This window comes from Entelurus aequoreus, linkage group LG27, assembly GCF_033978785.1.
Source record: "Entelurus aequoreus isolate RoL-2023_Sb linkage group LG27, RoL_Eaeq_v1.1, whole genome shotgun sequence".
NCBI classification, from domain to species: Eukaryota; Metazoa; Chordata; class Actinopteri; order Syngnathiformes; family Syngnathidae; genus Entelurus; species Entelurus aequoreus.
Window position 1 is genome coordinate 21,037,894 of NC_084757.1, and position 13,569 is coordinate 21,051,462.

General features: G+C 40.1%; 1 protein-coding gene across 2 annotated transcripts in view; it reads right to left on the bottom strand.

Annotated features, from left to right (window-relative positions):
- Positions 1–13,569, bottom strand: part of celf5a (cugbp, Elav-like family member 5a) — a 685,925-nt gene that overhangs the window by 15,295 nt on the left and 657,061 nt on the right. The window contains exons 8-10 of one of the 2 annotated variants that reach the window (XM_062038984.1): positions 7,630–7,842; positions 7,408–7,503; positions 4,196–4,339 (exon numbers count right to left, since the gene is read on the bottom strand). In XM_062038984.1, coding sequence (XP_061894968.1) covers positions 4,196–4,339; positions 7,408–7,503; positions 7,630–7,842 — 453 coding nt within the window. Of the gene's footprint in view, positions 1–4,195; positions 4,340–7,401; positions 7,504–7,629; positions 7,843–13,569 lie in introns of both variants that reach the window. The other variant, XM_062038983.1, reaches the window with a different exon arrangement.

Below are 13,569 nucleotides of genomic sequence, written 5' to 3' on the forward strand. Positions count from 1 at the left end.
GGCCTCGGGATCTTTCTGTGTGGAGTTTGCATGTCCTCCCCGTGACTGCGTGGGTTCCCTCCGGGTACTCCGGCTTCCTCCCACCTCCAAAGACATGCACCTGGGGATAGGTTGATTGGCAACACTAAATTGGCCCTAGTGTGTGAATGTGAGTGTGAATGTTGTCTGTCTATCTGTGTTGGCCCTGTGATGAGGTGGCGACTTGTCCAGGGTGTACCCCGCCTTCCGCCCGATTGTAGCTGAGATAGGCTCCAGCGCCCCCGCGACTCCGAAGGCAATAAGCAGTAGAAAATGGATGGATGCCATATTGTATGAAAATAATACAATAGCATGTACAGTACTACTAACAAAAGTAGTCTTATGAAGTAATGTAATAATAATAATAATAATAATAATGATAATGTATGTATAGCATTTAACTTGGAGAGTGGAATTCTACAGTACCTCTCTCCAGCTGCTTCTCTACCAAAACTCAATCAGCAGCTTTTCAATACTTTCATGGATAAATGTCTGGTGCATAGATACTTTTTTTGGCTGGCGTTAGACTCATTCTGCTTCATTATGGTTCAGACTAGCAGTGATACGCTTGTCTCCCCAAAACACCACCATTTTAACATGTAACATGTCATTAAAAAAAAACAAAAAACTTTTTAGGTGATACATATTGTATGAAAATAATACAATAGCGTGTGTAGTACTACTAACAACAAAAGTAGTTTTATGAAGTAATGTAACAATGTATGTTTAGCATTTAACTTGGAGAGTGGAATTCTACAGTACTTCTCTCCAGCTGCTTCTCTACCAAAACGTGATCGGCAGCTTCTCGATACTTTCATGGATAAATGTCTGCTGCATTGTTAATATTTCAACTTTTTTGGATGGCGTCAGACTCATTCTGCTTCATTATGGTTCAGACTAGCAGTGATACGCTTGTCTCCCCAAAACACCACCATTTCAACATATAACATGCCGTTTAAAAAGAAAAACAAACTTTTTAGGTAATAAATCCATCCATCCATCCATTTTATTGTATGACAATAATACAATAGCATGTACAGTACTACTAACAACAAAAATAGTAATGCCATAATGTACAGCATTTAACTTGGAGAGTGGAATTCTACAGTACCTCTCCCCAGCTGCTTTCCTTTCAAAACATAATCAGCAGCTTTTCAATACTTTCATAGATAACTGTTTGCTGCATAGATACTATTTCAACTTTTTTGGCTGGCGTTAGACTCATTCTGCTTCATTATGGTTCAGACTAGCAGTGATACGCTTGCCTCCCCAAAACACAGCCATTTTAACATGTAACATGTCATTTGAAAATTAAAATAAACTTTTTAGGTAATACATATTGTATGAAAATAATACAATAGCATGTACAGTACTACTAACAACAAAAGCAGTTTTATGAAGTATTGTAATACTAATGTACAGCATTTAACTTGGAGAGTGGAATTCTACAGTACCTCTCTCCAGCTGCTTCTCTACCAAAACGCAATCAGCAGCTTTTCAATACTTTCATGGATAAATGCCTGCTGCATAGATATTAATTCAACTTTTTTGGCTGGCGTTACACTCATTATGCTTCATTATGGTTCAGACTAGCAGTGATACGCTTGAATTCCTTCGCCAAGAGGTTTTGATGATTTATTTCTTTAATTCTATGAATATCATCGACTTTTTTAAAACAAAATGAATAATAAGTGATTCTGATTCCGATTGTGATGTAGCATTAGCATTAAATACAAACCAAAATTTGAACATAACAGAATAGTCACGCACAATGTCACCCTTCACTGGGATGCCGACTGATGGGATGGTTGTATCTTTCAGAACAGACTTGGGCTCCTGGTTTATATGATACATTTAGCACAATTCTCCCGAAACAAGCATTCCTAGCGATGCCTGTGTCAAGTTGAATTACAAAGTTGCCCAACTTCTCAGCTTAGGACCTCAACCTTCTACTATACAAGTAAAACGCATGATTTATAAGTTGGCACAACTTTTCTCCAACTCAGAAGCTATTTGCAGTAGCAGCAGCTCAGTTGCTAGCTTACGTCTCTGTGAGCAAGGCGCAGTGTTAGTAGTTTTGCTATAATATTAATATGCAGGTCACAGCACATACATGGAGAGTTAATGGTGATTGTTTATTGTTTTTTAGAGGGATTAATAGGCAAAATAAGTGAATAACCATTGTTAGCCTCCTCGTGCAAGCAGTTTTTCACGATTTTAGAACACACAGAAAAGGGAAATATGTGTGTTTTTGTCTCACAAAGTACAAACCCCAATACCAGTGAAGTTGGCACGCTGTGTAAATCGCAAATAAAAACAGAATACAATGATTTGCAAATCCTTTTCAACTTATATTCAATTTAATGCACTGCAAAGACAAGATACTTAACGTTCAAACTGAAGAACGTTGTTATTTTTTTGCAAATATTAGCTCATTTGGAATTTAATGCCTGCAACATGTTTCAAAAAAGCTTGCACAAGTGGCAAAGAAGACTGAGAAAGTTAAGGAATGCTCATCAAACACTTATTTGGAACATCCCACAGCTGAACAGGCCAATTGGGAACAGGTGGGTGCCATGATTGGGTATAAAAGCAGCTTCCATGAAATGCTCAGTCATTCACAAACAAGGATGAGGCGAGGGTCACCACTTTGTGAACAAATGCGTGAGCAAATTGTCCAACAGTTTAACAACAACATTTCTCAACGAGCTATTGCAAGGAATTTAGGGATTTCACCATCTACGGTGCAAAATATCATCAAAAGGTTCAGAGAATCTGAAGAAATCACTGCACGTAAGCGATGGTATTATTGCCCTTCGATCCCTCAGGGAGTACTGCATGTAAAGGATATCACCACTTGGACTCAGGAACACTTAAGAAAACCACTGTCAATAACTACAATTCGCCGCTACATCTGCAAGTGCAAGTTAAAACTCTACTATGCAAAGCGAAAGCCATTTATCAACAACACCCAGAAACGCTGCCGGCTTCGCTGGGCCCGAGCTCATCTAAGATGGACTGATGCAGAGTGGAAAAGTGTTCTGTGATCTGACGAGTCCACATTTCAAATTATTTTTGGAAACTGTGGACGTCGTGTTCTACGGAACAAAGAGGAAAAGAACCATCCGGTTTGTTATAGGCGCAACGTTCAAAGGCCAGCATCTGTGATGGTATGGAGGTGTATTAGTGCCCAAGGCATGGGTAACTTACACATCTGCGAAGGCACTAATAATGCTGAAAGGTACATACAGGTTTTGGAGCAACATACATTGCCATCCAAGCAACGTTATCATGGACGCCCCTGCTTATTTCAGCAAGACAATGCCAAGCCACGTGTTACAACAGCTTGGCTTCATAGTCAAAGAGTGTGGGTACTAGACTGGCCTGCCTGTAGTCCAGACCTGTCTCCCATTGAAAATGTGTGGCGCATTATGAAGCGTAAAATACTACAACGGAGACCCCGGACTGTTGAACAACTTAAGCTGTACATCAAGCAAGAATGGGAAAGAATTCCACCTGAAAAGCTTCCAAAATTGGTCGCCTCAGTTCCCAAGTGATTATTGAGTGTTGTTAAAAGGAAAGGCCATGTAACACAGTGGTAAAAATGCCCCTGTGCCAACTTTTTTGCAATGTGTTGCTGCCATTAAATTCTAAGTTAATGATTATTTGCAAAAAAAAAAAAAAAGTTTCTCAGTTCGAACATTAATTATCTTGTCTTTGCAGTCTATTCAATTGAATATAAGTTGAAAAGGATTTGCAAATCATTGTATTCTGTTTTTATTTAAGATTTACACAACGTGCCAACTTCACTGGTTTTGGGTTTTGTAATTGTGAATGATGGGCAAATAACACAAAAAGTACAGTTTTCCTTTAATTGAAGCATTAACGTCGCAGTACATGCATGACAGCTTCCTCCCAATTTGAGTCAATCAGTTTGAATTTCACGTTGGTCTGCAATCTACAATGTAATTAGTTAATATAAATGACAATAACGACATGCAATAAAAGCAAACAATCATTATTGGAAGTATCATATTCCAAAATGAAGTTATTGCTACATCACCATGTTAGCGATGTGAAGCAATCAAAGCCCCTCTTACAGCAACCTTGCAAACCCTGCTGACACGAAGCTTACAGCGTGTCTCGTCTTGTGATCGAGCGGCGCTGAAGAACTCACCGAAACACTTGCTCTGGTTGGTCGCCCGGTCCATGAAGACCTTGGAAGAGATGACAGTGCCGAAGGGTAGAAACATCTGCATGAGTTCATTGTCTCCAAACTCCTGTGGCAGGTGGTAGATGAACAGGTTACAGCCCTCTGGACCTGCAGACAGGGACAAGACTGACTGCTGGGAATTGACTTTCTTGGTTTTCTGTCTTCTCAGTGCAGACTTCCAGGCGGACTTAATTAAGATGAGGGTCAGTGTTACGTCTCTTAAACGAGAAGAAAGTGCATTCAAAATTACAATATTTGGAAGTGTTTTTCAACCTTTTTTTCATTGAAAAAATGCGGAGGCACACCACCAGCAGAAATCATTAAAACAAGAAACTCAGCAGCAGTAAAAAGTAATTGTCGCAATTGTTGGATATGAATTCAAACCATAACCAATCATGCATCAATGTAGCTCTTGTCTCAAAGTAGGTGTACTGTCACGACCTGACACATCACGCCGAGACTTATTTGGAGTTTTTTGCTGTTTTCCTGTGTGTAGTGTTTTAGTTCTTGTCTTGCGCTCCTATTTTGGTGGCTTTTTCTCTTTTTTTGGTATTTTCCTGTAGCAGTTTCATGTCTTCCTTGAACGCTATTCCCCACACCTGCTTTGTTTTAGCAATCAAGATTATTTAAGTTGTGCGGACGCTATCCTTCTTTGTGGGGACATTGTTGATTGTCATGTCATGTACGGATGTACTTTGTGGACGCCGTCTGTTCCACACGCAGTAAGTCTTTGCTGTCGTCCAGCATTCTGTTTTTGTTTACTTTGCAGCCAGTTCAGTTTTAGTTTAGTTTAGCATAGCCATCCCTAAGCTTCAATGGCTTTTCTTAGCGGCACTTGCATTTTGTTTATTTTTGGATTAAGCATTAGATACCTTTTTACCTGCACGCTGCCTCCGGCTGTCGTCTGCATATTGTGATCACAACAAACATCTACAAAGTAATTAGCTACCTGCTGCCACCTACTGATATGGAAGATTATTACATGGTACTCTGCCGAGCTCTAGACAGTGCAGACACTCAACAACGGAAATTACATATTCTCCCACGACACACCAGACTGTATTTAGCCCGCGGCACAGTGGTTGAAAAACGCTGGTCTAAGCTACCTCGATTATCTTGTTTCACACTGCATTCAAAACCAATACTTCCTTTATTGACCTAACATAATAACACGATCAGTAGAACCTATAAGAAAAAATAGATTAACTATGAAAACGATTATTAACATTTACATTTGGCAGTGGCTCTCTGCTAATTTGACCATTTTGTGATGCATTTACGGTAATAACTATGTTTTATGCTCCATTTTTTGTACAATTCAGTCTGTGTATGCCTTCTCGGTTATTACAAACTAGTCTTGCGCAGAATTTAGTTCCCGCATTCAAAAATTCCTCACGCTGGAGACTCAGTCTGTGTCCTTTTATTTTATTATTAAGTGCGGCTGCAAAATAAGCCACCCTTGGGCCAAATGAAAATTGCGAGTGCCAGCACGTTGATAAAGAAAGTAGGGTAATCGCTATTGAGTTCAAGGAAGAACTTGTAGCAAAGTACAAAGGCGACGTCCGTGTGGATCTTCCCTCCCCTCTTCTTTCTCTTTTCGTTAGCCAACAGAGTTTTCAATAAAAGTGATGTTAATTATTTATTTATCCATTTTATTTGTAATATATATAAATATTTCATTGTTTTATGCCTGTAAAGCTAGAGTTATTGTTTATAAAATATTTGTTGTATTAATATTTGTATTTATGGAACAATTTCCCTTGTGGATCAATAACGTTTGTCTAAGTCTAAGTTTGTCTAAGTATCTGGAACACATTACACCAGTTTTAAAATCCCTGCATTGGCTCCCTGTGTGTTTCAGGATTAATTTTAAGGTTCTTCTTATGGTTTATTAATGTTTTTAAAGTATTGGGCCTTCTTATCTTTTTTTTGCTTTTACCGTATGAACCCTCACGGACCCTGAGACCCTCCGGCACTTGTCTCCTAACTATTCCAAAAAGTCAAGACACAATGTCTATTAAACTATTCTGTCTATGGAACAGCTTGCCGGAGGAACTCAGGGCTGCAGTGAACTTTCATGTTTGTAAGAATAGCCTGAAGACCTATCTTTTTTATTTGACTTTAACTATCCATCCATCCATCCATTTTCTACCGCTTGTCTCTTTTGGGGTCGCGGGGGGTGCTGGAGCCTATCTCAACTGCATTAATATTTATTAATTTTATTAAAGTCATTTGTACTTTTCTTTTTATTTCTTATTAGTTATGCTAGATTTTAATTTGTTCTATTTATTTATTGTAAATGTACGGTATATATGTATTTTTTATCCCCCTAATATGTATTACTCGTATTTTATTTTTGATTCTTATTCATGGTTCTTACTAGGGTTGTACGGTATACCTGGTATTAGTATAGTACCGCGATACTAATGAATCATATTTGGTACTATACCGCCTCTGAAAAGTACCGGTCCTGTAACTACTTGGTATCGGATTTAAACCCAAATTCATGGTATCATCCAAAACTAATGTAAAGTATCAAACAACGGAAGAATAAGCGATTATTACATTTTAACAGAAGTGTAGATATAACATGTTAAAAGAGAAAGTAAGCAGATATTAACAGTAAATGAACAAGTAGATTAATAATTCATTTTCTGTCACTTTGTCCTTAATAGTTTTGACAAAATAATAGAATAGAAAATGACACAATATGTTACTGCATATGTCAGCAGCTAAATTAGGAGCCTTTCTTTGCTTACTTACTACTAAAAGACAAGTTGTATTGTATGTTCACTATTTTATTTAAGGACTAACTTGCAATAAGAAACATATGTTTAATGAACCCTTTGATTTTTTATTAAAATATTGCCAATAATGCCATTTTTTGTGGTCCCCTTTATTTAGAAAAGTATCGAAAAGTACCGAAAAGTAGCGAAATACATTTTGGTACTGGTACCAGTACCAAAATATTGGTATCGGGACAACACTAACTGTGACATTCAAAAGGAGAAACTAATCATCACCGGTTATAATACACTTCTGAGTTGGCATGTATGTGTACGTGTAAACAGGTGACATTAACAGTGTTGTATCATGACAACGCCACAGAAATATTGTCCTCTCATGCTCATCTTTGTTATAAATGTACAAAAGTAATAATTTTCTCTCACCCTCACCTTCTCTCTGCTGCTGCTGCTGTTGCTGCTGGATGACCTGCGGCGCCTGGGGCAGCGTCTGGCCGATAGGAGTCAGTGTAGTGGCCGGGTATATTGCTAGGAGAACAATGGCGTCACGGTAAGGCGTACGGTCCATCGGACAAGACCTGATGGTGTTCTTATAAGGACGCCATCACAATACATTTAAAGCAGGTGGTGGGCAAAAAAGCGGTAGGCGTTTACCTGTGTACTGCTGTACTCCGGTGAAGGCTTGCTGCAGGGTGTCGGCGGCTGTGGGGCTCTGGGTGGAGTAAGGCGGCAGGCCGTTGGTGTAGACCGTCTCCACGGTGGGGTGTCCGTTTGGCTGATGGTGGATGCCGGTGAATCCGTTAACAATGGGTGTGACGATGCTGGGCACGGCGGATGTGGTGATGTTGGCTGGCGGAGAACTGAGGCCTGAGGGGAGGAAGAGGGGACCACTGACGATTCATTGAAATTCAGATGCAGTGAAACTGTCACGGCTCGGGCGCACGTTATACTGCGCGTGCCAGTCCGGCTGCAGCAGGCAGCTGCAATCAATCGCCAGCAATAAAAACACCTGAAGCTGATGATGAGACCTGCCTTCTTAAACCAGCACAACCTATCCGGGGCCAGAACGTAGCTACCTGTCCTGTACAGTAAGCCAAACCTGTCTAGCTCTATGCATTCGTTTCCCTCTCTGTGTTTTCTCCCCCGTCGTGTTTATTTGTCTCGTGTCCTCCTTGTCGCCTCCCTGCAGCCTGCCTTCGTTCCCATGTCATGAGCTGTGTGTCTCGTCTCCCAACGTTCCCTCTGGTTCCCTGGCTGCATCTTGGATCTCGACCTCCCGCCTGGACACAGACTTTTGACGCCTCGCTATTTCCCCCGACTTCCTGTCTGTGCTCACGGACCTACGAGCCTGCCTCGCCCGTCCGGGACTTCCGCTTCTCGCTCAACACTCCCGGTAACACACAACAGTTAATTCCCACACATAGTCGCACACCACAAACACATTTTGGATTTGGACACACACTTCACTTATTATATATATATATATATATATATATATATATATATATATATATATATATATATATATATATATATATATATATATATATATATATATATATATATATATATAGAGCTTAAACGACGACTCTCCTGTCTGTGCCGTCTCCTTCCTCCTGTACGCATTACAGAAACCTCGAATTAAAAATCCCTCATTCTGCGAACTTTTCGATTTACTGACCACCGAGATATGCTTTGGAAAACAAAACTTGTCTCTGTGTACGAATATTTATTTAAAATTTTTAAAAGTTGTTAAAGTTAAGGAGTTTTGTGTTAAAGCTAAGGAGTTTTGTGATTTCAAATTGTGAGTGCACCACAGGGCTAGTGACAGTGTGTGTGCGCTTGTTGGCAGGGTGGATGAAAATGAGGACACTTCACCTAGTTGTTTTTGAATAAAAAGTTGTTATGTTTGTTTGACATAAAGTACTTTGTAGTACTTTATGTTGTGTTCAAAGTGTACAAACGTTTACTAAAATAGAGACTTTTGTCGAGGCTGGAACCCATTTATTCATGTTTTACATTGTTTCCTTTGGAGAAATGCGCTTCCATATACAAACATTTCTATTCAGGAACGCTGTTCAAGAACACATTAGGTTCGTAAATCGAGGTTCCACTATATTATGTTGTTTTCTTCTGCGACATAGGGCAAAGAAGTCAGCAGGTTGCTGACTACTAACACATATTATGCCCTTTATTTTGGTAATTGTTGTACATGTTTGTGTTTTGAGTCCTGAGCATACAGGTGCAAATACCCTTTATTATTATTACTATTATCATTATTATTATTATTATTATCATTATTATTATTATTATTACTATCATTATTATTCTCATTATTATTATTGGTCCGACAACTAAATTTCCTTTTTGGGGTTTTAAACATACTAATTTAAAAAAAATTTGCAAACATATGCCTCCTAGTAAAAATGTTTAGGTCACAAAGGACAACACCTGCTCAGTAGTTCCACCTGGAGAAAGTGATAATAATACAACCCTGACCCTACGTGTGTCCAATTAATGCTGGTTTAGTAAAAAAAAAAGAAGAAGTCCAAAATCATCAACAAACCTATGCACAGGATGTTGGCCATTTAGATTTTCAAATGTGAATAACTATATGACGGAGCTGAGAGGTTCTATGAAAATACTACTGCAAATTTGTGTTTTAGATGCATCCTTTCTTAGTTAGTTATTGAGAACAGCATGAGCATGTGACTTAACCCCTTAAGAGACAAATGTTGCCTTTGTTGTCCGTTCAGTAACTTTTTTCTGTATTTTTGGCCATAATTTAAGTTGTTGTACTCCAGTTTTCATAATTTTTCTACAAGGGTTTTTTTCATGTTAAATTTGAACATTTCAATCTCCAATTCTTTTACAGGTGTATTATACACTGGCAGTTATTCAACAGTACCCCAAAGCAAAACAGGACATTCCACTGTAATTTGCCATATGATCACACATTTTATTGTGTTTATTGTCAGATTGTACCCATACATCCAACCATTTTCTACCGCTTGTCCCTTTCGGGGTCACGGGACTACCTCAAAGGGGAAATCCACTCCTTCTGTTCCTCCCAATTGTGACATTTTTAATGCACAATAATGTACTTTGATTAGGTGACACATACAGTCGGGAAGGGATTCATATGGCAGCATTCCTAGGAGAGGAAAGGGGGTTAAACATTTTGCAATGCGGCCTGCTAAAAATGATGGAAAGCGCCACTCTACACAGCAACTGACGCTGTGGTCAAAGTTGGAATTTCCACAAAACACATTTTAAGATATTGAACACTCTACTGCCAGCTGGCGGCTAAAGTAAATAGTGCAACCCCCTAATTCGTCACGTTTCATGTGTCAGGTGAACCGCAACGAATGAGGCCATATGAATCACCCTTCCTACTGTAGAACACAGTTTGGGCATATTGACACACACGCTGACACACACACACACTCGTCAACATTGTGCAAAAAGGGTTGGGCGACCATGTTGAGCTATGCATTTCCCGACTAATGCAAGGACACGGGTGTTGTCAAACATGCGCTGTTTGTCATGGCGCAACAGGAAGCCAACCTGTGTAAAGCAACAGAAAACTGGATGGAAACATTTAGAGATACGTTTGCCTGGAGACGCAGCTTGCGAAAACAAAAACATGTTACACAGTACACACACACACACACACACACAACAGTACACAAATGTGCAGGTCACAACATGTTCCCTGCATGCCTGAGAGGCAGCGGCAGGACGCTTCATGAGCGGAATGGAAATTGGTTGCTCGTCGTCCGCTCTCATGCAATGCCTTTTTAAAGGGCCCTCCTTCGGAAAGTGTTTCCAATTATGCCAGGAACGCCAAAGTACCCATTTTGAGCTTGAATCTCACTCCGTGATGGCCTCTCTGGAAAAAAAAGGGGGGCCCTCTGTGGCGAAGCATCCGTGCTCGCTGAAGTACAGCTCCCCTGAGGACCACCACTCAATCTGGAAACCTTCGCCCTGATTGGACAGCGGAAGGGGGCGGGGGTGGGGACTTTGGGGAGTTTTGTGCGGTTGTCACGGAAACGCGACAGCAAGTCATGTTCCCAGCATGCTGGTGGAGGACCACGTCGACGCATCGACAATCGCGCCACACCGAGGTTTAGGCTAATGGGATGATACACACAGTATTCATAGGAAATACATTTCCCGACCAACCCGAGACACCACTTTTCAACAACTCACACTCAGGACCGGTGTTTGCAAACGTGAATCACAGTTGATGCTGCATTCCTCACTATGAGGCAGTGCAACCATGTTGTTTTTGTACCAGCCCAATAATATCCATAGCTAATGGCAGTAATCCAAGCATTACAATAACATTCAAAACAATGACAATGATTGCTGATTATATTGATCATGTTTGAGAATGGTCTAAAATATTTTTCCGGGATAAAATATTTGAATTTTAACAAGATATCTGTCTATTACCTGACCACTTCTACAAACCCTGTTTCCATATGAGTTGGGAAATTGTGTTAGATGTAAATATAAACGGAATGCAATGATTTGCAAATCATTTTCAACCCATATTCTGTTGAATATGCTACAAAGACAACATATTTGATGTTCAAACTCATGAACCTTTTTTTTTGTGCAAATAATCATTAACTTTAGAATTTGATGCCAGCAACACGTGACAAAGAAGTTGGGAAAGGTGGCAATAAATACTGATCAAGTTGAGGAATGCTCATCAAACACTTATTTGGAACATCCCACAGGTGAACAGGCAAATTGGGAACAGGTGGGTGCCATGATTGGGTATAAAAGTAGATTCCATGAAATGCTCAGTCATTCACAAACAAGGATGGGGCGAGGGTCACCACTTTGTCAACAAATGCGTGAGCAAATTGTTGAACAGTTTAAGAAAAACCTTTCCGAACCAGCTATTGCAAGGAATTTAGGGATTTCACCATCTACGGGCCGTAATATCATCAAAGGGTTCAAAGAATCTGGAGAAATCACTGCACGTAAGCAGCTAAGCCCGTGACCTTCGATCCCTCAGGCTGCACAGCATCAACAAGCGACATCAGTGTGTAAAGGATATCACCACATGGGCTCAGGAACACTTCAGAAAACCACTGTCAGTAACTACAGTTGGTCGCTACAACTGTAAGTGCAAGTTAAAACTATCCTATGCAAGGTGAAAACCGTTTATCAACAACACCCAGAAACGCCGTCGGCTTCGCTAGACCTGAGCTCATCTAATACAATACTGATACAAAGTGGAAAAGTGTTCTGTGGTCTGACGAGTCCACATTTCAAATTGTTTTTGGAAACTGTGCACGTCGTGTCCTCCGGACCAAAGAAGAAAATAACCATCCGGACTGTTATAGGCGCAAAGTTGAAAAGCCAGCATCTGTGATGGTATGGGGGTGTATTAGTGCCCCAGACATGGGTAACTTACACATCTGTGAAGGCGCCATTAATGCTGAAAGGTACATACAGGTTTTGGAGCAACATATGTTGCCATCCAAGCAACGTTACCATGGACGCCCCTGCTTATTTCAGCAAGACAATGCCAAACCACTTGTTACATCAACGTGGCTTCATAGTAAAAGAGTGCGGGTACTAGACTGGCCTGCCTGTAGTCCAGACCTGTGTCCCATTGAAAATGTGTGGCACATTATGAAGCCTAAAATACCACAACGGAGACCCCCGGACTGTTGAACAACTTAAGCTGTACATCAAGCAAGGATGGGAAAGAATTCCACCTGAGAAGCTTAAAAAATGTGTCTCCTCAGTTCTCAAACGTTTACTTAGTGTTGTTAAAAGGAAAGGCCAGTGGTTATAATGCCCTTTCCCAATTACTTTGGCACGTGTTGCAGCCATGAAATTCTAAGTTAATTTTTATTTGCAAAAAAAAAAAAAAAGTTTATGAGTTTGAACATCAAATATCTTGTCTTTGTAGTGCATTCAATTGAATATGGGTTGAAAAGGATTTGCAAATCATTGTATTCCGTTTATATTTACATCTAACACAATTTCCCAACTCATATGGAAACGGGGTTTGTATGTTAGCTACCTCTCTTTGTTTATAATGTATATTTTCTGTATCTACTCTTTACTTTATGCTGCCCTTTTTTTTTGCTGCAGCTGTTACATATACTGCAATATTGTACTTGGTAATTGGGATTTGTTATATATTGTATATATTTGTGGAGGGAGATGTTGCCAGCGCTGCCTGCAGGAGCAAAGGTCACTGCCTCTGTCCATGGTGCTGAGGACAGAGCACCATCAGACGGGGGCGTGGCAGTGCTGACGGCGAGACCCAGCTGGCAGGTGATTAGATTTCACAGGTGGTACGTGTTAATCTACTCATCTGTTGTCTTTAACAGTAAGCGGCCGGGAGCAGGACGAGAGGGCGGATACGAACATGACTGAAAAGTCACGTTCTGCTGGAGAAAGACTTTGATAAATATATGTACATTAAAACTTTGTTCAACTTGGCACGCCTGGCTCCTGTGAAGTATATGTCAGTGGCACCGCTAGGAAGCAACTTCCACAATATTATATAATAATATAATATAATATATCAGTATATATTATATACTTTATATATAATAT